The 25,014-nt window shown below is 43.8% G+C and overlaps 1 protein-coding gene across 11 annotated transcripts in view; it reads left to right on the top strand.

Moving 5' to 3' along the window:
- TSNARE1 (t-SNARE domain containing 1) overlaps positions 1 to 25,014 on the top strand; it is a 474,003-nt gene that overhangs the window by 96,737 nt on the left and 352,252 nt on the right. For 9 of the 11 annotated variants that reach the window (XM_064507932.1, XM_064507929.1, XM_064507934.1 and 6 more), the window contains one exon: positions 19,681 to 19,803. In XM_064507932.1, coding sequence (XP_064364002.1) covers positions 19,719 to 19,803 — 85 coding nt within the window. In that variant the 5' untranslated portion in view covers positions 19,681 to 19,718. Of the gene's footprint in view, positions 1 to 4,264; positions 4,313 to 12,871; positions 12,891 to 19,680; positions 19,804 to 25,014 lie in introns of those variants that run through there. The other 2 variants (XM_064507928.1, XM_026113707.2) reach the window with 2 other exon arrangements.

Raw genomic sequence — 25,014 nt, 5'->3', positions numbered from 1 at the left:
TATGTCAGGCAATATTAGCTCTTGTATATGAAATGACCACTAAAGGAAGACGTTGCAGACTTTTAAACTGCTGAGCATAACACTTGAACATGTCTTATTCTGCTCATGTTGTTGTTTGGGCCAGCATGGAGAGGGATGCCATAAGGGTTTATGTATATTTTCTTAAAAAAGCAAATACAACTAAGAAGACTGAAAGAAAAAGAGAGTTTGCAAGATAGTGAAGTAAGTCAATGGAAATGATAACATGGAAAAACATGAGCAGAAGCAGCCAGGGTCAGCCAACTCTAATGAAATTACATTTTCTGAGATTACTGTTTTAAGAGCTATTCCATCTTGTCATGCTTGAGAGCCTTTGCCATGCTGTTAAATCAGGAAGGGTGAACCGATTCAGTGTGTTCTGAAACGATATTCTCATAGAAGAGGAATATCTTAATGAGTAAGGTCAATTCATACCAGCAATTGCCTTTATATTTTGATAGCTAACACGCGTACCAAACACTGTTTGCTGTGCTCCTCGTGTTCTTAGATGGGGGAACGTTATGAACAGTGTGTCTGTGATGGGAATGTGTCCGAATGTAAGGAACATAAGGAAAAACTTCTTTACTGTGAGGGTAATTGAGCACTGGAACAGGTTGCCCAGAGAAGTTGTTGCATCTCCATCCTTGGAGATATTTAGCAGCTGTCGGGACATGGTCCTGGGCAATGTGCAGTAGGTGACCCTGTTTGAGCAGGGGTCGTCCTCAACTGTTCTGTGATTCTGTGATTATTTCCAAGTTTTTAATAGTGGTTGTTGCATCTGGCAGTTACGGTGTTCATAAAGTGCTTAGCTAAACCAGTGGAGTTTTTTGAATGTTGGTTTTGAAGATGTGCCTCCTAATGTTTTTTAAAAGCTGTTAGTTGTTGAGATAGCAGAATTGTTTTGTCCTTTGGCTGCTAAAACAAAGCTTGACTAAAGGTATTGGCTGAATTTGCTTGCCACAGCACGTGACTAAGGTCTCCTGGAGCTCATAGAAAGGAAGGCATGGACTTTATCGATGGATGTTACCAATCAGATCCGCGATAACTGATTACAGTCCTCATCTGTTTGAAGTGTCTACAGGGAGCAGGATGCTCTCCTCGGTGGGAAGGAAAGGAGATAGCACATGTTCCAGCAAGATAAGGGAAAGCTCTGAATATAGCCAACGTGCAGAGACATCTATATCACTGAGTGTACTACCTTCTTCGAGATAAATGCCATGAAAAGCCTGCAACGTTGGACAAATTTGCTCTGCCATATGCTTGTGGAGGAGTATTTTTCTGAAGCTTTTATGTATGCCTGGTAATCATAGCTTGGTTTAGAGAGACATTTCTGAAAGTGTGAAGGGAAAGGAAGGACGGCATGCTAATGTGAATTAATTGTAGTGCTCATCAAGTCAACATCCAGTGGAGACCAATTCATTATCTAGTCTCTTCTTTTGCTTCTAAGAAGGATAATGCTGCATTGAGCAATGAAAACAATGAATCTAAGAGAACAGTCTCTCGCTTTTTTTTTCTTTATGGTCTTGTTTTTTAATCTGCAGAGATACTAGAGGAGCTAGTTATTTGTACTGCGAGTCACTTGTACTGCATGGAGCTTAGAAGACCCAACGGAGATTAAGGTAGAGGTTTAATGCATTCATTACAACGGAAAGTATTTGCGTTTTAAGACCTTGTATCCCTGTTCTGGGGACAGAGAGAGGATTAGGGATGGCCTGCATAGCCTTCAGCAAGAAATCTGAGAGCCAGGACCTGCACCTTCATCCCCTGCTTTCTGCCTGCTGCCTTTACGTTGTTTCCTCCTCTTCCTTCTCCAAGCAAGCACTATGTGGGTGTGTGCTCTAAAACACACTTTTGGGCTCATTTTACATGAAAAAGTGGATTGTTTTGCCCTTATTACAGATGATTAAGTATCTTTTGGCATCTAGAGACAGCACTGTCATGGGACTGGGCTGTTAATTTGTTACATGAATGATGGTGATACCAGCCCGTGCTTATCTGAGCAAAGTCTATTTTAATAACAAGCTCTTTAACTTGGAAGTTAGGAAATAACTTTGGGCTAAATTAAATAAAGAGACAATATCTTTTTTTTTGCAGAATTTTTGACTCAGCATCGATTAATTGGAGTTACTTGCAGTAATTACAGATGAAAGGAAGTCTGTGATTTTTTTCCCCTCAACATTATTATTTCTTCTGTGAGGGTTTTAAAACAAACAAACAAAGAAGGACAGGTGGAGAGCCTTTGCTTTCCACCTCATCAAAAAGAAGCGTAAGTTTTGGTGACAGAAGATCTGTAAATATTTTATAGAATTCAGCAGGGACTCCATCTGGACTCATCTTCTTTTTTTAGCCTTCCGTTCTTTTATAGTTTCTCTTAATTTTGTTTGCAGAGAGCGTTTATCTCAACTTTTGGAATCGAGTATTTGAAAATTGATTTTGAAGTGTTCCTTGCAAAAGAAGGGCCCGGTCGAGGCATGTATTTCTTTAGAGCAATTTAAAGTGGGACCACCCATCTCTGCTGGAGCTTGTATGTACTCTGTTTTGCGATGAAACAATTTATTTTGAAGCACTTGCAATATGTACAGTACCTGGCAGAATCTAATTGATACATTTGTTTGTGCTTCTTAGTGGAAAGAGCAATAATATCAGTTGTTTTTACAATCGTGTAATCATTAGGGGCCAGATTCTCATACCTTACCTGGATTACAAATTTAGCCCTTGGATTGCTTTCACTGTAGTAACTGAGGCAGCCCAAAGAGGGAGGCACAATTCAGTCTGGATGAAACCTGGTCTGATCCTGGCACTAACCCATTAGACACAGCTCTGTGCACCCTCCTTATGCTCCCGTGAACTTAATGGCATCAATTGTTTGGTTTTTATTTGACCTTAAAGTATTTCAGTTATGCTCCAATTGCAGTGTTTTCAATTGCTGCCTTATTCCACAGTGAGACTGGGGTTTGATTTGAAAGGTAGAATGAATTTCTAGCTTCTTCAGATTTAAAGCCTGGTTTTTTGTCTTTGTATAACCAACTTATCTTGAGTTTTTTAGGGTTTTTTTTCCTCCAAGTTAAATGTGATCTAATGAGGTTATCTATCTACCGAGGGGAGTACAAATGTTGGGGAAGAGGAGCTGTGAACTTGGAGTGTGGCTCTGGACGCTCAGAAATAGGTCTGTTGGATTTCTGTGATGAGGGCTCAGACCCCTGAATGCAATAGACTGAATGTCTGTCTGTCTATCTCTAAATAAATAAAGAGAATTTGGACAGATCAACCTGATAGTGTTACTTGGGATGTTACTGCTTCCTGCCACCATAATTTGAAGACAAACAATCCATAGCTATAAAAGCATCATAATGAGATGCATTTAATTAGGAATAGTGTTGTGGTATACTTGGTTGAAACCAGAACTGTCCTGGAGAAGCCCAGGAGGGATTTCTGACCGATGCGTAGGACAGTCAAATTGCACGGGTGACCTGGCACTGGGGTTCACGGCTCTGCTGCACTCGCAGGAGTTACCTAGTGCTTAGCATCATCCCCCAAAGTCTGGACATGTCCTTATTTTCCTTCTTTAAGGCAGTGAGTGAATCCACTGCGATGATGAACCGTCGGCATTTCGGGGAGCTGTGTCCTATGGCTGCGACCACTTCAGCCAGAGCTTTTTGTCTGGTCTGAAACCACCTAAGGCCCACCTGATCTCCAGTTTTCTCTGCTGTCTGTGACTCTCAGGAGTTCAGACTTTTCGGTGGCTGATTCACAGAGGAGGAAAGTGGCCAAAACCCATTGGAGAGCTCCTAGATCTTAGTACCTAGAGATACCGAAAGCCTGTGGAAGGGATGCAGAACTGCTCCAGCATTTTCCTATTGTCTGATTCATTTTTGCACAGGTCTTTCCCTCCCTTTGTCAATGCCTTTTTTCCTTCTTCCTTCTTCTTTTTTGTTGTTAGATCTTCTCTAACCATTTACTTTTTGACGATTTCTCTTGCTGTGCATGCTGCTCCATGCTTTTCATTTTTACCTTTAGTTTTCAGTTTCATTTTCCAATCAAAACACTTTTCTTTGGTGCTCACACCTTGCAGCTGTAATTTTCATGGATTATTTTGTGTCCATATGGGTTTGGATGGCTTCCCAAAGCTTTGAATATAACACAAGCAAACAGTGCAATAGAATATTTGAATTACAAGTTCTTTGGTCCATGTCCCAACTCCATTACAGTGTTTCCTTCATTTTATGTTTATTTATTTCACTTTCAGAATGATGCTTTCTTCAGGCTGGAAAGTTTGAGAGACAAAAAAATGCAGGTAAAAATTGCATGCATTCATATAAACAGCGAGAGGAAACTAGTCTCCTGGAATGTGAATCCTACCCTGTACGTAGAATCAAGCAACTAAAACAAAAATAAAGAATGGAGCCAGGACTATTAGACAAGCTTGGATAGAGAATAAAATATCATTTGTGGGGGAATGTATTTCTACATATGCGTGTGTGCCCACACAGTATTGCGGTTCTGTGGAACGATGTTTTTAAGGGAATGCCTGTGTGATGAATGTGCTGCTGGCGCTACTGTCACCGGCTGGAAGCAAGTACAGCAGAGCATTGTTGGAGACCTAAACACTTCTACACCTTACAACCACCTTGATTCACTTGCTTTCTTTACACGCATACAGTTGTACAATACAGTGACAGTATATCTGTTTAGGAGTGTATAAACTGAAGCACAGTATGGATGCATCTTTTGTGCAGAGCTGCCCACTTTTCATCATATGTAAGCTCAGCATCTGTAGCTTCCTCGTGCCTGTTCCTGAGTTTAAACTCCTAAGACTAGGTTTATGTCCATAAATGCGTGAATGGATTTTGATGGGCCCCTGGGGATGTTCTTGCTCTCCCCTTTCTACTAAATATTTCCCTTGGCTCTGTGTGTAGAGATGCCATGATTCTTGATACGTAGCTCTCACAGTTGGCACTGCAGTTGAAGTGTAGTGCACAGGGAATTTAGTGCTGTTAAAAACCCCAAATGGGGGGGGGGGGGGTTAAAATAACAAGAATGTCTCCTGGAAGCAGTGTCACCCTTGGTGGTAGGAAGAGCATTTAGTGGCCAAAGAGGCAAGGCAGATCAGTTGACCAAAAGAGACTTTTGAGGAATCCTCAAAACTCTCTGGAGAGTTCTGTGCTCCAGTTCTGTGCTTACCTGAGGGATTTCCTTCTCATATTGTCATATGAAGAGGCAAACTGGGTCAGAACAGAGCTGTGTCTATGGAAGTCAGACCAAGTCCAGTCTAGTTACATGGTCAGTAGTGATGGCTTAGCAAAGAGCATGAGGACATGGTGAACATGGAGCAAGGTTTCTCCCAGCCTTTTCCCACATTCTCCAAGTCAGAGGTGGTATGTTCCCATTTAATACCACCTGATGGATTTTTCTTCTTTTAGTCCAGTTGCTTTTTTAAGGCTGTGTGAGGTTTTATCATCCACAACAGCCTGTGCCATGGAGTTCTAGCTTACCTACACTTCACATGATGAAGTAGCTCCTCTTCTTTCTTTGATTCCTGTCTCCTCCTGATTTTGTTTTGTTACTCCCTAGTTCTTGTACTGGAAATTAGGGGGCAGTTTGTCTTTTCCAGGCCACTCAGGATTTCATAGGATTTTATAAGATAAGCTCTCCCCCACCCTAATCCTTTCTTTCCCAGTCTGAAGAGACCTTATCAGTTTAGTTATTCTAGAGGTAGAAGCTGTTCCACACCCTTGTTTATTTTATTAAGTGGGAGATAGTAGAATTAGATTAAGTATAGAAAATGCAGATGAGGATAAGCAATTTAAAGATACTCTTTTTTTTCTCTCTTTTTTTTTTGTTCATCCTAGTTTGTCCTCCATCCCGGGAGCTGCCATCTTCCTCCACTCCCCCTCTTCACCGAAATGTAGGTGCCTCCTGTGTATTTTGACTTGCTCTCTAGGCTCCACTCACTGTGTTGACTAAGTCTCTGCCAGCCAGCATGGGAGCTCAGACACATGGTGTGCACACTGAAATTTAGATATCTTCATTTGGAGCCAGCTCGCACTCTCCTACCAGCCAAGAGGGATGTGCATCATCTGTAGGTCCCTTGTGAGGTCTGCTAGCCCCATGTGTGTCTCATATGGCATCTCTAATGGTACTTGACATCTATATTTAGGCCACTGCATCCCATCCAGTGTATCTGGTCTTCACCAGGGTCTTACACGGAGGTAGATGAATATATAAAAACACACTGCTTTTTCACTAACAATTGCAATCTGTGTTTTAAGGGCAACTTTAGGCTTACGCATGGTTTGATATTCAGTTGTTTTGCTTTGGCTTGTTCAGGGCTTGGCATTCTCCTTCTCTCATGACTCACACACTGAAGTGAAGCTGCTTTTCTCCTTGATATTTGCACTTGGTTCCCTTTGGTGCCATCATGCGCTGTATAAGCTTAGAAGCAAGAAGGAGAAGTCCCTAAGTATGCGGTGGGCATTGCCGACGCCGGGACCCTTGGAAACGAGCTGAAATGAGACATTTATAGTCTCCACTTCATAACTGACTAGGGACAAGCAAGCCTGACAGATACAGTTTCCTCCATAGCATAGTGTTGGATCTGTGTTAGATGTGTCAGCTTCTTTCTACGCGAATACATAACCCAAATACGTCTCTTGTGAGGGGTCAGCTTGAACAAATCCTGCAAGGTGATGAATTTTTTGTTCACCGTCTCCATGCTTGGTAAACTCTTGCAGAGCAGAGTTAGTCTCAAGAAGACTGATTCCTTCAACAGCACGTATTTATGTGTCGGGGCGCTGTAGCAGGCTTCCTGCATGTTGGGTTGTCGTTTTTGCTTGTAAGCCTTCAAATGCTGCAGAGACTCTTTTCTTGTATTATGCTAATCTTGCCTCTTGCCTGCTGCACTCATCTGTGTGCACAAGATGTAAGAGGAGGATGGGTTCGGTCGTGTAGATCCTTGATAGTGTAGGGTCATTTTTAGTATGTTCTCTATGTATTTAGGCAAATTTATTCCTGGGTTCTTCCATTGTCTCCCTCCGGCAAGAGTCTGTGGTCAAATACATCTCTTGTATCGCTTGTCCCTCTCCAATCCTCAGTGCTTAATTTTCATCCAGTTGTCATGTTAGAAACAACTCGAGCAGTTGCTTACCTTGCTGTGACTTTACATCTTGTACAGAACATCCTTTTCTGTGCAGTTCTGCTAGCTGTACTCCGCACGTGCTGGGCTGTTTGCAAAGGCATGGTTGTAGCAAATGTTTTCTTGTTTCCGAGATGTTTGGCATGTGTTTTGCGATTACTGGTGTTGCAAGCAGCTGTCCGGTGAAGGATGGGAAGCAGCTGAAATTTATTCCTTGAATGGGTGTGGAAAATGATATTTTATGTTTATGTATATATTTATTTATTTATTTGGGGATGGGGGGAGTTGAACCAAAGCTAGGCAAGGTGATCACCTTCCCTTCTAATTTAGGGAGGTTGTGCTGTGGTTTAAAAATACAGAAAAGCCTTATGTGAATGGTGAATCGGTGCATTGTAAGACTGGCTGGAATAATCAATGGATCAACAAGAAGGTTCACATGAATCAAGTGCTCCGACCTGCTGGGTTCCTAATCTCAGCTGCTCCGACTCGCTGGAGAGCCACATGAGCCACTTCACCTTCCCTGCAAAGTGGAGCTAATTGTGGTTTCTTTCCCTTTCAACTGTGTTCCAGTTCAGTGAGGGGTCTTGGCAAAAGTGGGTGAGTTGGAAAATTGAACATGCGTTTTACAATGTGTCCAGTGGCACAGTGCAGTTTTGATGGAGGGCTGTCAGCAAATTCACTTCAATTTATGGGGAAACTTGGCTCGCAGCCTGTGCTCACTCCGGGCAGTGATTCTCAATGGTGGCTCCCAGGACCAGGTGCAGTCAGTAGGGACTTCTGAAGTTTCTTGTGGTTACATCACGTGTTTTTAATACTGGGTTTTACTTTATCTCATAGCATGGCCATCATTTGGAAATCTTCTGCAGCCTTGTTTACAAGTTGGAGTAACAAGAAGCACAAAGGGTAGAGAAAAGGATAGATATGTCAGAAGGCTTCTTGCCAGTAGAAGCCAGTGATATGTACAAGCTTGCTGTCCTTGCTTCTTTTCCAGCAAGATTATTTGTATAAAGAGGGGAATGCAGTGAGAATGTAACTGGTTGAAATATTTCTGATGTGTTTTGCATGGATACATGAGTAAACATGGCTGCAAACATGGCTGCGTCATTCTTTTGGCCTTTCTCTAAGGTTCTTCTTTCTGACCAGAGGGGAAAAAAATCAGCTCTATGAAAGAAGTCATTCCTAGTTCACCTCTGACCTTCCTCCTCTGTGGTGTCCTCTCCACTGCTTTTGCCTCATCTGGTTTCAGATAACCTTGGTGGTAGGCTACCTATTGGGTAAGACCAACGGTTTTGTGGTTAAGTGAATGTTACTTAAGGGTTGTTGCCATGCCCGTATTCCAATTTGCTATTCCCTGGGGCTGTGTTGAATGATTTCCCCCTCTTTATCCCCCTGAAATATTTGCAAATACTTGTATTTCTCACTTTTGGTGTGCGTGTTTGTGGCTCCCTCTTTCTAGCTCATTGAAGTTAGCCTTTGACGACTTTCAAGGCTCTCTGAGGACTTTCCTAGCCACCCTTCAGCTACTGACCGTGCTTTATTTTGCCTTCCTGAGTGCTGGCCTTACCTCTGTCTCGCTGGGAAGGAACTTGGAAAGCACTGCCCAGCATCTCATTGTTTTTCTTTACGTTCCCATTTGTTCCCATTTAAAAAAACTCAAACACCTCAGAAAAAATCCACCTCCCACCAAATATTAAGCTTCTGAGACTGGTGACTGCTGTCATCTTCCACAGTCTTGGTAGGAAATCTGAAATGGAGATACCAAGCTGTTTACTATTCCTTGATGAATCACTACTAAAAGGTAGAAGTAGACTCTTCAATTTGCAACCATGTAATGTCTCTTTCCACTAAACCATGCTTTTTCTCATTTGACCTTCTGCAGGATTTATTTATAATACAACTATCAGTGAATGTTCATGTAGATGGGAACTTAGGCTTGTGTATTCAGATCGTGTGCATTGGATAGCAGTATTTCTACTTTGGGGTGCATCAGAAACCAGTGATGTTGGGTTGTGGGTGAGCAGGACATGAGGATTCAGTAGTCTATGACTTGTTTATTTTAGGAGTCCTGTTCTTACCCTGTATCTCCTTCCCTGAAGCATTGCACATTTGTCAATCAAGATGTTCCTGTGGACTCAAAACTGCTTGTCAGCCTCTGCTGTATTTTTCCTTATTCTGCTGAAATCAAGTGTTAATTTATAAATGCCACTTTTAATTTGGCAAAACTCTGAGCTAGTGTGTTGTCCTTGGTCTTTGTCCATTCCTACATGTGTCTTTTGTAATTAATAAGTTTGCTCTAGCCTCACAGCAGCAAACTAGAGACCAGTTCCTACTTCTCTGTCTTTCTCCTTCCTGTTTGTTTACAGCAAATAGGTGTTAATATTCATCTTTTGTAACCACTGAAAAGGCAGATGAGACTTGGATTCTGAACTGACTGGAAATTTAATTTCGCTGTTCACTGAAATTTGTAATACTTCTGTGTTTGTCTTAGCATATGGATAGATTAAGACCGTTCTACATGCAAGGTTCACAAAAAGCAGACAACATGGCACAAAACGGCAGTTAGAAGAGGCAATAAAAAAAGGAAAGAGAAACCTTGGCAGATTCGAACAGGCACTGATTCAGAGCATTAATAGTAGGGAAATTCAGTGGTGGAAGCTGTCTAGATCATTTTCTCCTGCAGGAGCCAGAAGAAATGTTGTTTAACCATTATTTTAATGTCAGCTTAAAAAATAGGAAGGATGACATCACATCTCGATCAAACTGAGCTAACAGTGACCCAGCGATGAATAAGTCATCTAAGCATAGCCATCCATATAGCCTGAGGTTGAATAGTAGAAAATGTTACCTGCAACTCAGTGGCAATAGACTTTAAAACATCTTCGGTCTCCCAAAGACAGTCTTCCTTGCTGTCTCTTGATCTAAATACCTCAATATCATACCAGCCTGATTGCTTCTGCAGGTGAAAAGAAATTTGGGTCCTAAGAGCTGACCTTGCTAGTGCGATCTCTTTGTCATTTATCACACTCGTCTACTGCTCTTGGGAGCCGAACTGTTTTCATGTGCGCTGCCTTGTTGCTGCTTTGAAGAAGGAAGGCATCCATCTTTCCATGACATCTGTGATCTTTTTGATGGAAGACTTTCTCTAGCAGCCCTAAATAGCTCCTTTTGCTCCCTTGAAGTTTATACAGCTAGGACTGGGGTCTATGAATCTGAGATTCCCAAGCTAAACAAAATATATCCAGCCCTCATTCTTGGCATTTGCCTAAGGCCAACCTGTCTCTAGTGATGCTCAGTTGGTTTGCAGACTGCGTTGGATTCTTTTGTTAGAAGACATGCAGTAGGCTCGATGTGGAAGAAAACTTTGTGTATTGAAGTGGCGACTGGGACTGACATGAAAGGAGCACAACAGGCTTCCAGATTGCTTGTCTTATCTCCGTCCTTAGTGCCTGTAATATACAGACGTTTGTGCAATGTGAAATGAATAGCAGTGATTGGCAGGCATTCATTCCTTTCTGTTTTTATTCCTTGTGATTTCCCTCTCTTTTATGTTGTGTGATGATCTGTTAGATCCAAAGCCCACAGATGTCAATAGGAGGTCTTAGATGGGGCCTTCAGTGAGCTCGGGGAGAAGGAGGTGCCTTGTGATTGACGGGAAAGGGTCGGATGTACGCGATGGGTGTTGTTAGCCACAAATCATGGGAATTGCTGACTGATGAAAGAAGGGGTTAGGCAGCAACAATTCATGCTGGGGCTCCCTAGTGTTGTTGCTGGAAAAATGAAATTAAGTGAACTTTGCAATCCAGTGTGATGAGGTCAGCCACAGCCCTTAGTGTCATCCAAATTAGAAGTACAGTGAACCAGCTGACTTTCTGGCTCAACATTTATCTTTGTAAAATACTGTGAAGGTCTTATCCTGCTATCTCTGACTTCACAGTCTGTCCTGATAGTATCTATTCCTGAGACAAACTCCTCTGCTTCTGCAAACGTGTATGATGGTAGCTATACCAAAGAGAAGAACAGCTAATTCTGTTCAAAAGAAGGCTTTGAAAAGGAAGGATGTAAAAGAAAATTTTTTCATTGTTTCTGAGCGGATCTTCAGAATAGCTGAAGAAGCTTGTTTTGTAGCTAATCCATGCTGTTTTTACTTTGCACCTACTCCACAATGCCTTAAGGCTGTGGGCGTGCGCTTAGCTCTGTAGTACACTTCAGCTGGAGGAGGCTAGGCAAGAGTGTATTGAATCAGATTGTTTACAGTCATAAGTGACGTTGTGCCTGTCAAGTACTACATATGTGTCTCTAGAAGTTTCTGGAAGCCAAGTAGATTTGTAGAAGGTCTATAGATATTATGTCCTGGCTTTTTACCTGTTGCCTTATTTTGTCCCATACCCGCTTAGGCTAGAGAGTGTGCTCCTCAGGGCATGGGTACAACCATGGCTTCAGTCTCCATGGATCTCCCCTCAGTAGTAAAATTTACTTGGGAAGCTTATTGTCATCTGGCAAGCTGCCTCCCCTGTCCCACTGCCCATCGGACATCGGTCCTGGACCAGTGTCACTGAGCCATTGCTTCCTGTGCATTACTTCTTCAGCTTGTTCCCTGCTTCCTTGCCTTGCCTTTTCAAAGCCACCTGAGAACTGAATGTTAATATTACAAACATGACAGAAGTTCCAAAAGAGCATAAATTACCTCAAAGCCACAGCCTGAAAAGAGGAAAGTCATTCCCTGCAACTATTCTGATTGACCTCTGACAGTTGTGTTACAAGGCTCAGTGAGCATTCAGGGATTTGTGCAATTACACCAACTCAATGTTAAAACCGTTGATTTAAAAAAGGAAAAAGAAAGAAAATGCTTTAACAGTAGAGCTTGCTCATAAATTCAGGCTCTCTGAGAAAAAGGAGAGGGGCATTTTTCCAGGTAAACAGCATAGAGGTTTATTGAGTTTTGTTTTTATTAATTGAGAAAATCCCTGCAAAGAGGCTGGAAACTTGCATGGCTGTGACATGAGTGAGAGAGTCAAGTCTGGGAAGCAACCCATTAGAGGGGATTTGGAAATACAGCACAGTTTGCAAATGTGTCCTTCATCTCACAGCTTCAAAAAAAAACTTTCTTATTAAGTTAATCCCAGTACCTTGCAAAAGGATGGCTCCATAGCTGTCTATCCATTTTACAGGCAGAGAAACAGAGGCATTGGTACAGAAAGCAAGAACATACCGAGTGTTCTCCCTTCATCCTGTGATTTGTGTGTGCTGGTAAACAAGTCTCATAGCGAGAAATGAAAGGGGATCAATCTGTTTAGTTCATCTGTGGGAAGGTTAAGAGACAGCAGAGAGTTCAAACAGCAAAGTTCAAGAGGTGAGGAGACGTAGCTCTTTAAGAGAGTGGATGGCACTAGTCTTTCATTATCGGGAGCCATAAAGCCTGTTACGGAAAGAGGTGACCCAGTCTGACCAGAGGCTGTTGGAGCTGATGGGTAAAGACGATTTGTGTGAAATGATCTGCTCTCTCTTTAGAAAGAAGGTCAGACTGGATGGTACAAGGATTCCATCTGGTCTGCAAACCTCGGAAAATGTATCCCAAGTTGGTCATCCAAAAATGGAGGTGTTGTCATCACTATTCAATTCTGAAAGTCCCCGATGGATGGGCTTCTCCATCAGCAAGGCAGTGGTAAAGCTGGGAATAGAGTACAGGAACGCTGGCTGCCAGGCCGTTGCTCTCACCGCCCCTTGCATTCAGAGATGGCAGGTACTTATTATCCAAGCTGTGAGTGATTTTGGTTTTTCAGAGGTGAACAATAAACAGAAACAGGCTTCGAAGAGTTTTGTGGCAGCTGTACCATTCCCCTGGCAGGAGAAATCCTGGTGAGGAATCCAGCAGCATCAACAGCTCTTGCTGTGAAATTCAGGGCAAGGAAGTTACTTGGATACCTTGTCCTGGCTTGAGCTGGATCCCACTTAATCCACGACCTAGTTCCTGATGCCTGATTCCTCCCTAAGATGTGATGGACCTGTCTTGCAGTGTGTGCTCAGCCCATGATGCAGGTGAACGGAAGACCGCTGCGTGTCTGGAAGCCGCATGTCTGAGAGCACTTTTGCAATGGATCACATGGTCTTTGTGACCCCTTGCTCCCGTACCAAAAGCAATCATCACCTGTGCCTTGATGTGACTGGTTAGATGCCAAGGAACACCTGCAATTTATGGGTGTTGGATGTTTCTAGAAAAGCCTGTCCAAGTAGATAGACTGAGCTCTGATAGATTAATTCATTTAAGATAAAGGAAATGTGATGGTTTGTGGAAGAGGCAAGGGTAACCCCATTTCAGCGTGTGGTGGTTCAAAATCATGGAAGAAATGTTGGGCGTTTTTTCTTTTGTTTTGAAGATCCAGGTTTCACTTGTTCAGATTTTTCTTTCTTCCATGTCTATACAGGTAAGATCCTTTAAAGACAGGAGACTCCAGTATATTGTGTGATTTTAGGTGCTGGGGCTGGAAGCGTGCACAAGTGGGTGGGGAGATGAGGAGAAAGAGGAGGTTTGAGACGTGAATATAACTCCATGCTCTGCGTAGACATCAGTTAATGGGGGAAATTATGCAGGTACAGGGGCTCCTTTCAGTCACCCTGGAAAGAGGCAAAGTTGTGGTCTCCTTCTAGTGGTTTAACCTGCTCCTGCGAGTGGACCGTCCGTACTGGTGGTGCTCTCTTACCCTTCGTTACCCTTTGAGCATCTGGCATGGACACTGAATGAGCTTTGTGCCTGTGCAGCACCCTACTAGAAACACATTTGTAGGCCAACCTGTCTGGTGACAGATGTAATAAACCAACAGCAAACCAGGGATCTCAGCTGTTTACTTTTAGGGTGAAGTGGGGAACCTATAGCTTTGCAAGACCCTCTTCTTTTCCCACCCACCTCTGCCATCGGTGTGCAGAGGGGATGCTTCACTGTCAGGTACTGATCTCACCTGTTGAAAAGGCAGATCAATGTTTATTTTCTCTCCTGTCTTTTCTGTCTCACCATGTCCCACTTCTGTGTTTCTGTATCTTCTGGCTTGCTTTTCCTATCGATGTTGGCCCGTAGCTTGCCTCATGTGGATTGTCTGGCAGGGGCAGCTGTGGTTGCTCTCCCTTCTCTTTGGCTTTGTATTTCTGGTGGATTTGTGATCTCTGGTCCCTGATCAAGATCTCTAAATTCTGCTCATTTCTCAAGCAGGTGGTTCCTTTCTCGCATCATCAGGACAGTTCCTTGCATTTTCTCTCCTGGTTGGACACGGTGCTTTTTTGCAAAATTCAAAATTTGTTCTGGATTCAGAGCACAGGAAGCTTTAGCAGGAGGATGCGCTGATACAACATGGCTTGTCTTCCTCCTTCAGTCCTACAAGTTGTTGCAGGGCTGTTGTTCTTCCCTGATTACGTGGGGTTTTGGGGTTTTTGTTTGTTTGCTTTTAGTTTCTTTCTCCTTCCTTTCTGCTTTTTTCTTTATATCTTTGACAGTATTTGTTGGTGGCCTAAAATGAAGCCCTTTGTGGGGGGCACAGTGTAAAGATGGCTTTTATAGATGGCGGAGTCACTGGGTTGGGAGGCACCTTGCAGGGAACAGTCAATCCATATCTTGCCTTGAGGGCTCAGCTACACCTGTGTCCTTCCCAACTAGCGCTGGCTGTTCTTTCACCTGCGGGTGTGAGAACACCTTCTGCATGCTGTGTGTTGCCAGAGATGCTCTGCCTTTCCTGGAAGGCTTTCATGATGCCTGCCTTGAAACTTCCCTGCTTCTTTTTTTTAAGAGCTATTCCATTTTTTTGTCCACTGTGAATGAGGAGAATGTTGTATTCGTTGTGTTTTTACAGCAGCATTGCACAGATTTGAATGCTCATGTTTCCCCATCAGTCTTCCCTTCTAAAAACAACTCCATTTGCTCAGTGTTTCCTAGCAGGTCAAGTTTTCTTGACCCGTTGTCATCCTCAGGGCTCCCTCTGGACTCTCTTCAGTTTCTGGCAAAATCTCTACTGGAGTCTGTTGCCTACAGCTGAAGGCTCTGCAATGTAAAGTCAAGCAAAAGGATTAAATCACCAGTTTTGAAGGTTTTAATCCCATTTATACATCCCATGATGATGTCTGCTGCTTTTACAGGAAATGCCATTGTGTATTCATGTTTGGCTTGCATTCCTGTAGGGTCCGTAGGTCCTTTTCAGCAGTGTTGTTGCCTGGTTGGTCATTCCCCATCCTCTGTTTGTGCTGTTGTTTGATTTTTTCTAAATGCAGCTCCTTCCAGTTGACCCAGGTTGCATAGCATCTTATTTTCTTTGTCAACCATCACTCCTGCTTTGTTAGGATGGCTCTGAATTTGGTAGCTGTCATCTACCCTCCTGTTTGGTGTCATGTATACATTTAATAAGGCTAATCCCTGTTCCATCACTGACCTCATTACTGAAGATATCAAATGGAGCTAGCCCTGGAGTGGGGCTTGGTGGAGCCTATTCAGCTTGTTCTTTGCTTATGACAGTCCGTTTTTGAACCATAATGCCCCCCACACACTTCCGTGCCACCCAAATCTGTTTTTTCCTGTCATGCAAGGAGACCCCATAATAACATAAAACTAGAACATTTTTTGCTTCTTTAACTCTGCAACCTGCTAACCTGATGCAGAAAGAAGTTAACATCAGTTTGATGTGACTAGTTGTCAAATCCATGCTGGCTGTTACTCTGATTTTTATCTTCAGATATTTCCATTGAGTTTGTTTATACCAGGGTCTTTCTGGGATTTGGAAATTAATCTGGAAAGCACCTTAGGAGGAAAATCACAGAATCACAGAATGGTTGAGGTTGGCAGGAACCTCTGGAGATCAAGTCCAACTCTGTCTAGTCACGTACAGCAGGTTTCTTATGACCAAGTCTAGCTGGGTTTTGAGTATCTCCAAGCATGGAGACTCCACAACCTCTCTGGACAGCCTGTTCCCATGTTTGATCACCCTTGCAATGTAAAAAAAGCTTTTTGTTATGTTTAAATTGAATTGATGTCCTGTCATTGGGCACCACTGAGTAGAGTCTGGCTCTGTCCTCTTTACTCCCTCCCATCAGGTATTTATACACATTGATAAGATCCCCCCTGAGCCTTCTCTCCTCCAGACTGAACAGTCCCAGATCTCTCAGCCTCTCCTTGTATGAGAGATGCTCCAGTCCCTTGATAGTCTTTGTGGCTCTTTGCTGGACTCCCTCCAATATGTCCATGTCCATCTTTCTCAGTCAGGCTCAGCTGATCTGAAAACATCTAACTTATCTTAAATGCTCTCTAACCTATTTCTTTTCTTCCATAGTGAAATCTTCCCCTTTATTCCTACTATGAATTTTGCTGGCCACCTCAGTGTAGATGGCCTTCTACATGGAGACCAATGTGTGTGCAGGAACTCTTCTCATTTCTACCTACCTGGTTTTGCCTGCCGGTAGCTCTCCCAATCCATGGACCAACCCTTTGCTTGGGATCCCGTTGAGGAGAGGAGGATAAAGCTGCGATCAAATCTCATATTTTTTGTTTTTACTGTATTTAGTATGTTAGGCAATGCTTGTTCCAATTTGTATGATCTGCCTTCACAGTAAGTTGGTCAAGCTTCCCTGAGGAGCAGGAAATGAAAGAATTGGGAGGTGCTGTGGGGACGGGGAGAAAAATGCTTTTACTGCCAATCGAAGGAGAGGTATTTAGATCTGCTCTCAAATTTTGCTGTAAATATACTACTACAGGGTAGGGATGTGATTCTGGAGCTGTGCGAGTAAGGGATATTTCAATGGCTTAGTAGGATGGGGTGGGAGGGAGGTGGTTGTTCCTAAAAAGATTGGTTAAACTGAAACAAAATATTTCATTTTCAAGTAATTCATTCTTCTTTATCCCTTAAAGAGAGAAAAAAAAGTTTTAAAATGGAAACATACTTTGAAAGTGAAAAATTAGCATGAAACATTTGGAGTTTTCTGAAAAGCCTTCCTTCTCCCATCCTTCCATGCCACTCTGTTTTGGGGGGGGGGGGGAGGGAATAGATGTATTCATTGTCTGCCAAGGAAATATTTGCCCGGTTGTCATCAAGTCATCTTACAACATGATGCAGGCTTTTACTCCACTTGTTTTATACGGACTTGGGGAAAATCAGGACAGCATAAGCTTCCACTTGCCCATCTCTAGGAAGGAAGGCTACTTCCTATTTCTTTTCCCTCGTAGAAGGATCGACCAGTGTCTAGAGGCAGTTTTCAAACTGTTCTGTTCTCCTCCTTCCCTGCTTACAGCTTTCTTAATCTGTAGGCACACTGGGAAGTGGAGAAAATAAGATAACAACTTGATGGATAGTCTGTTCCAGGCTCTTCCTGCCTCGGTCCACATCCCTGCCAAGAAACTTTCCTGTCGCTGTCCTCTGCGTGCCCTTATTTTCCCAGGTGAATGATAAGAATTGCTAGATCTTGGGTTGCATTTTACAAAGGAGTCTATGTTACTGCCATAATTGTGGACTATCCTGAGACGTGGGGCAGAGGCAGGTTTTGTTCCCGTCAAAGACTTCCCAAGTCACCTTAGGCTGAATCTGCATCTGCTCCATGTGGTATTTAGTGGATGTGGAGGAGAACTTCCCTCAGGACATCATAGATTACACTTTGGTGGCACTTAGAGTTTTACCTCCTCAACAGAATTGGTGGTTTTGGTTTGCCAATGCTTTTAACTTTTGCTCTCATTTACTTAGTTTTTGGTCTCCTCAACACACACACATGACACATGCACATGCATGTACACATCCTTTTTCTTTCTGTCTGCTTGGGTACACCGAGGGTGCATGAGGAAACTGTACCCAAGATTTTGTCCACTTCTAATGGCTTTAGCTGGTTAGCGCATCCAGCTCCCGTCCCTTATTCTCTCAAGGCAGTGGTGAGATGCACCGTCATCTTTTTGTATGTGTCTGGCCCAACTAAGTGAGGATGGTAAGTGATGTCCTTTACTCTTAGAGATTCTGTCTGGCTTATCTTAGTAGTATTCTTTTTTTACTTGCTTTTGAAACTCTAAAAGAAAAAAAGGAGGAATGAAGTGAAAGAGGTGTCTGACACTGTCGTCCCAGGGGATGACTGGGAATTTCTAGTGCTTTGCTCGTCACACTGGACAAGCGAAAGGAATAGCTGCAGTGCACACTGCAGAGTCAGTGCACCCCAAAAGACACTTCAGCTCTCTGCTGTGGTATCCAGCAAGGCCCTGGATCAATAAATCATGCGAATTTTGGGACATCTTGCAACCTTCAGGATAGCTAAGGGTCATGGTTAATATACATAACTGGCAATGTGTCAGGAAGCTCTTCGAAATCAGAGGCTGTTCCCAGCTTTTTGCATATCAGAGGGGATATGTCTGGTCCAGGCCACGTGCTTCCAGTATCGAAGACAAAAATGAAGCCTTGGGCATCCTGTTGCCCAGCCTTATACTCCAGCATCTTCTGCCATAACACTGATGGGTTGCAAATGCTTGTTGGGAAGAGATGCTTTAAGGCTTGGATTTTTAAGAGCGGCATTTATAAGGCAGAGCAACTCAGTACATGGATGACAGATACTATTTCCAGTCATCTCGTTCCAACTTGTCCACCTTACTGGACTGTTCAATGCTGCTCTACTGCAGTGCCGCCATACCACTTGTAATGAAGGGCTGCCCAATGGGCAGTGTTGTCTTCTCCCCTTTTCTGTGAACAAGTCACTCTCCCCAGCTTACAGACTGTTCCTGTTTGGGGGTGTTTTTTCCCAGTCTTGGTGTAAGGAAATGGCTGCTGGGTTTGGTCCTGCTGCTGTGTTTTGCCCCTTCTGATGCAGCACCTCTATCTGTGCTCTTCCTTTGCCATGATCTCCCCCATGCCTTAGGGTTGAGACCCTTTGAAGTCTTGGGACCCCCCCAGTATGATGAAGGGTGTCTGGGGGCAGTGGTGAGAAGACACCTGTGGTGGGGAGGGAGAAGAGGTAGGCTTTCTTTGCCAGTTCCTTATTGATTTCAGTCTACCTCTACTACCTTAGGTCTTTCAGCCTTATTTTTTTTAAACCAGAAAGAAAAAATAACTCTAGCTTCAATATTTATACTGGAGACTCAGGAGCTTATAATATAGCAGTAAACTGTCCCTTTTGAGAGCTCATCAAGACTGCAGCATGATGGATAGGCTCCCAGGCAGCTCCGTAGTGGTAATGTTCCAGAAGACAGCATTACCTTTTTTTGATAGAGTGCCTAGTGTTTGCCTACCAGCTCAAGATCTCAAAGCGCTTTGTGAACAGTGAGGAATTAAATCCTGCCGTGGCCAAAACAGATAAATGGTTATCCTTTATCACTGGAGAAAATAAGGGCCAGAGACGTCAAATGACTTGGTTGCCCTCAAGATCAGCTATAGTCCAGAAGAGCGGGATTTTAGTACCTCTTTTTCTTGCTGGTAGATATTCTGGAATTTAGAGATAGGCCTGTGCTTTTTCATTTACATTTTTTTTTGGCAGAGTACTGGGATTTAACTGACTTTTAACCAGTGTTGTATGTGTCCTTTTCTCTGTTTTCATAGGTTTAAAATACAATCCGGCATTCATTGCTCTCTAGAAAATGTCTTATGGATCCATTGATGGGAGTGGATTTGGAAGCAGGAACCCATTTGGAGGCCCTTCGAGACAAGGCTATCAACCTCTCGGTAAAGTATTGATCCCTTGCTGTAATTTACTTTACCTGACTTCCTAGGGAGTGAAGTTTTACTTGCTCGTGTTCGATGTGGCTGATGCATTTCAGTAGCTAAATATCACCCGCTCTCCAGAGGTCATTTCTGCATAGTGATTTCCAAAGGTGAAGGCCAAGCTTTTGTTGGGTTTGATTTGTATCATGAGCCACCACATCTAAATATGCTCAGGACCTGAAGGTGTAATGTGTCTTGCTGCCTGCTGTGGAAAAGCAGCACTCAGCACTTATTTGGACTTTGGAGGCTTTTCTGGGGACTTAGAGAAGAAATGAGGCATGTTCTCCAGACGCACATGTCTCTGCCGTCATCTTCCCAGCATCTCTGTGCAAAGGTTGTCCCAGCAGTTGCCTTCTGGTTGGCTGTAGGTGCGTTAATGATGAGGGTAGATGGGAGAGGGCTGTGCTTCCAGAGTGGGTACTTTAACTGCTGGGGAGGCTGCTTTAATCTGGAAAAGGTGCTCAGATGTGGCAATGGGGAAGCAAGACTTGTTCAGGAAATGCTGAAACCACGAACGGTGTTTTGCAAATAGCTGCAAATTGTGGTTTTGTGATGTGCTTTTAAGCAAGGACCAGATTTAGCCTCCTTACCTGTTCCCTCCTTCCCGCAAAGGGCTCTAGAAATGCTGAAGTAGAAAGACAAAAGCATCCAGATGTCAACTGGAATATTTGAAACAATCTCTAATGCACAAGGCGAAGCTATGCTTCATAAGAAAAAACCAAACTCATAATACGATTGTCATAACACAGGGAGCAGCTAATGATTATAACCTCCGGTTGTTGAAGGCATTTGCTCTAGCATGGCCCCTTCTTGACACAGGCAAGTTGCAGGAGGCATCATTAGCCAGAAGAATGGGATGGTGGCAGCAGTGGGTAAAGCATTTAGTTTTCGACAGGCACTGGAGCCTGGCAGCTTGTGTTCAAGGGGGAAATTTGCCTCTTGCTAGCTGATAAAGGCCAGCTCACATGGCCGTGGCCAGATAAGGCCATGTCTCCAGCTCCCAAGATGAGTGCCAGCTCCCAGCCCAGATGGTGAGATGCTGCAGGGCTGTGCCTGCGTTAATATAGTCTGGCTTTCAGCAAGCCTTATTAGCTTCAACGTCATCTTGTATTTAATTTTGGAACTGGCTCCGGCTTGCACAGCAAAGCGTGGCTGCAGTGGAGGTATCACTGGGGTTCAGACCTCTGCAGGAGCATCGGGACGTGAGACCTCCGTAAGATGGCTCTGAGTTCACTTGGCTCCTGGGAAAATGTCACCCTTCTCTTAAGTTGCTTTCAGTTTTGGCATTGCTATTCATTAAGGCAGCCTGGCCTCAGTTTCCGAGTTGTCAAGGTTGCAAATGGTCTTTGGGAAGTGTTTTGTTGTCTTGCGAATAGCTGCTTCCACTGGATGGGAATAAAAAGGCAGTGTAAAGGTTTCTATTGGTTTTCTGTTTTCTTATGAGTTTTGGTTTAAAAAATTTTTTTCTCTTCTTTAAACAGGGAGAAAGTATTGAATTAAACGTGAGTTGTCTGTTCAGTTTTAAATAGTGTTTTTCAGGCTATTCTACAAGGAAAAATTAAAAGCATAAAGGAAGGAAGAATGGGATATCTGGGCATAATAAAAGCACCATAAGAAAAGAGAATCATAATGCGGAATAGACAAATGATAAATCTCAATGCATTGTAGTTTTGGTTAAAAAACATGAATAGTTATTGTGCTGTACAGAACGATCCTTTTTTTTCTTAAATGCAAATGCATGGAATAACTGAAGGCATTTGAAGTCTGTAAATATTTGAATATGTATCCCATTACGCTCAGCTCGCCCATCGTTTTGTGGCTAATGAAGTGACCGATGTAACGCTGGAGGCCTCCTTGACAGATTGTGAAGAAGCAGGTGGAGAAAGAGCAGCTTTTTCAAGACAACTAGGGAGCTACCTATATATCCTATACCTGTCATGGACAGCGTTGTGAGGGGGCTGCATTGGTCCTCTTGCAAATTGGGCTTCCCAGTGTGGTTCCCACGCGGTGGAGGGAAACCATGGTCCCCATGGCACTGGCCAAGGTGGCTTGTGGACAGTTTTGTCCTGCCCGTCCACGTCTAAATCAGTGATGCATCATCCGAACTTGCTGCCTTTAATCACGGGAGGCCGCGTAACGCATGGACACCGGTTGTCTTTCATTGCTGTCTCCCCAGATACTGGCATTAATTAAATGTCAGGAGAGGGTAATGTGGAACGGGGCTCCCACCTCGGGCCTCCGCAAGACGGATCGCTGCCTCGCCGAGAAACGCCGCTCGTTGTGTTAGCTCATGACACGGCTGGAACGAAAGAGCGCGGCCCTACTCTGCGCAGACGTGTGTCTGCTCGCCGAGCGAGCAGCCCTTGATGGATATGTTCTGCGTGTGCTTGAAAACGCTGCTCTTTGCTCTCTGTCTTAAAAAAATAGGTAAACTGGTACCAGCATCCCTGCAGATGCTTTCCGTCTGCCAGCATCAAGCGAGAGCGTGTGGTTCAACGGTAACATTCGGACGGCAAACAGAAAACCCTGAGACCCTACAACAACAAACTGGTATGGGTGATGCTGGCTAATAGCCTTACAATTATAAACCAGTACAGACACTGGGGAGGAAGGACAAGCTGGTTTCAATAGCCCCAGGTCGCCCCAGGAGCTTGAGACTCCATAATAGTCCATAAAGTGGCTGTGCAGTGGGAAGGAGAAGAAAAAAATCACTTCACTTTTTTTTTTTTGAAGTCTTTAATTTCATGATAGAGAACAAGGAAAAGAAGGCTTGCAGATTTTTTAATTCTTATTTATTTATTTATTTAAAATAAAGTGTGATACTACCAAGAGAGTGTCTTCTGTCCTATTATATGTCAGTCTGTCCTGGCTGCTAGATCCTAATGCGCTCACCAGGTGAGAAAAGACAAATCGCTTGAAGACGCTTCCCTTGCCCCGGGCAGATGGGTGATGGATGGAGTTACACACCACTAGTGCAGTGCTGCTCATGGAAGCAGCATGGGAAAAGGCTCCAGCCTTACGGTGGTTGCCCTTGTTAACCAGCCCAATTAGAGAGATCTACAGGTTTCTTGCGTAGAAGTTTTGGAAGGAATCCTAGAACTTCCCAGTTTTATGGGAAGTTGGGGTGGCCTGGGACTCCTAGGTGTCAGGCGTTCTGCTCTAAACTCTGCTCTTGAGTTGCTGGATGGACAGGAATTCTAGACAAACCACCACACATACTTTATTATAATTTTTTTTCCATCAGAAATTTCTGTGAGGGAAGAAGGAACGTGCTCAGGAAAGCTCAAAAGTTTGGCTTCCTTAACCAAGGAGCATCATAAGGTGTTTTGCCAGGGAGACCACCAGGACTACTTGGGATATAGCAGCTTTTGGAGGTTGGCAGTGCCATCGTGCTGTCACGGAAGAACAGTGAGGAGCATCGGGTAGAGGCATAAGCCACATCCCTGCTCTGCAGTTGTGAGCTATGGCCTGCTCCAAGCAGCATCTGCAGCTGTTTCTCATTCTGCTCCCAAAAATCCACAAAAACACCCCAAATATTCCTGCGTTTCCTTATGGGCTTCTCCAGGTGTCAGCTGCATATTGGGTCTTGCACAGTGAAATTAGAAAGTAGGTGTGAAAAAGGGCAGAGAGCATGCTCTTAAAAGTGCCTTGAACACTTTTACCCCTTATTCTTTCTTTTTTTAACATCAGAACGAAAAAGAAAATCTGAAATGACTTCATACAAAATTTTTTCAAGTAGCAGATGAGACGTGTCTGAAGTAAACGAAGACCAAACACTGTACTGCAGCAGGACTTAAACCTTGAAATGCTAACGCTTTTGAAGCGTGCAGCGTGCGCGCTGCCGTGCTAGACCTGTCCACCCACAGCAGGCTCTCTGCGGCTGTGTGCAGGGAGGCACAGAGGTCAGGGCATTCAAACAGCTCGAATTAAAATGCCACAAGCCAGGAAATTTTTAAAGCTGCTTTTATTAACCTTACTGTGCCCTGAGCATTAAAAGCCAGATTTGAATGGGTGAGGGTAATTTCGTATCCCAGAGATGCAATGCTTTTTAGGCATGGTGGGGCTAAAGGGAGTGCTGGTTCAGTGGTTAATTTTACCGTGATTTTGTCAAGGCCATTTCTCAGGTTACTCATGAAGATATCGTGTGGGACACTGGCCAGAGTCATAGTGAAGATGTATCGCACTTGCTGCTCTTTGTGTGAATGGTTGGTTGTCTTGTCAGAGAATGAGATTAGATTGGTTTATGCAAGTTGTTCTTGGCAGTGTTTGCTGGGTATTTACCACCTAGTTATCATTTAGATACTTGAAATTGATTGTTAAATAATTTGTTCTAGCGTTTTTTCCTGGAATCGGGTCTATAATTTTGTTTGTCTTCCGCTCTCTAATACCTACTCGCCACTGTGAAATACCATCTATCTCTTGGATGGGAAAGTCCCATGTAAATGCTGGTAATGTTAATGCACTGTAGCAGTATGTTGCTGGCAGCCTGAGGAGCCAGGCTTCGTTTCCTGAGCTGAATTCTGCTCCAGATTATGCTCAATCAAGAGCAGGTGACTCTCTGGTACTAAAGGCAGAAAGGCTCAAAGCTAGTGTGAAATGCTCGGAGGATCTCGCTGGGGATACCGTGGCTGTAGTAGTTGGGTGGCAAATGCACATAGTTCCTTAAGGGAGGTAGCAGGTTAGATGCCTGCAGAAAATCAGGGATCTCACCTCTTGGTTTTCACCTCTTGGTTTCCCTTCCCTCCTCCTCTCATGCAAAGACCTCTGTGCTCCTCAGCCTGCTGGGTAGAGTAATTGCTGGTCAAGCTTTTACTGACAAATTCAAACAGCACCTGAAATCAGTGGCAGGTTCCTCCAGTGCTTAACCCCGGGGTAGGGCGGAGTGGGCCGTATTGGTGTACTGCCTTTTCCAGTGAGTTAATGCTGATGGTACTGAGAAACATGGACCGTGAATGCGATTGATCCTGCCAACCAGGTTGCCTTCCTTCTGGATGCTGTGCCAAGGCAGGGAAGAAGAGCGCTCTCTGTTCCTGTACATCTTAACCCCTCTGCGGTTGGGTCTGTGTCTCTCCAGTCCCATTTTGCTCTTCTCATACCAGGTGTGGAACGTGTCTCTTTCCAAAAATCAACCTTGGGGTTCAGTGTTGTGTCCAGGTTTGCAAAGTTGCGGGG

The sequence above is a fragment of the Dromaius novaehollandiae genome, chromosome 2, assembly GCF_036370855.1.
Source record: "Dromaius novaehollandiae isolate bDroNov1 chromosome 2, bDroNov1.hap1, whole genome shotgun sequence".
NCBI lineage: Eukaryota > Metazoa > Chordata > Aves > Casuariiformes > Dromaiidae > Dromaius > Dromaius novaehollandiae.
This window is presented reverse-complemented; position numbering and strand designations above follow the sequence as displayed.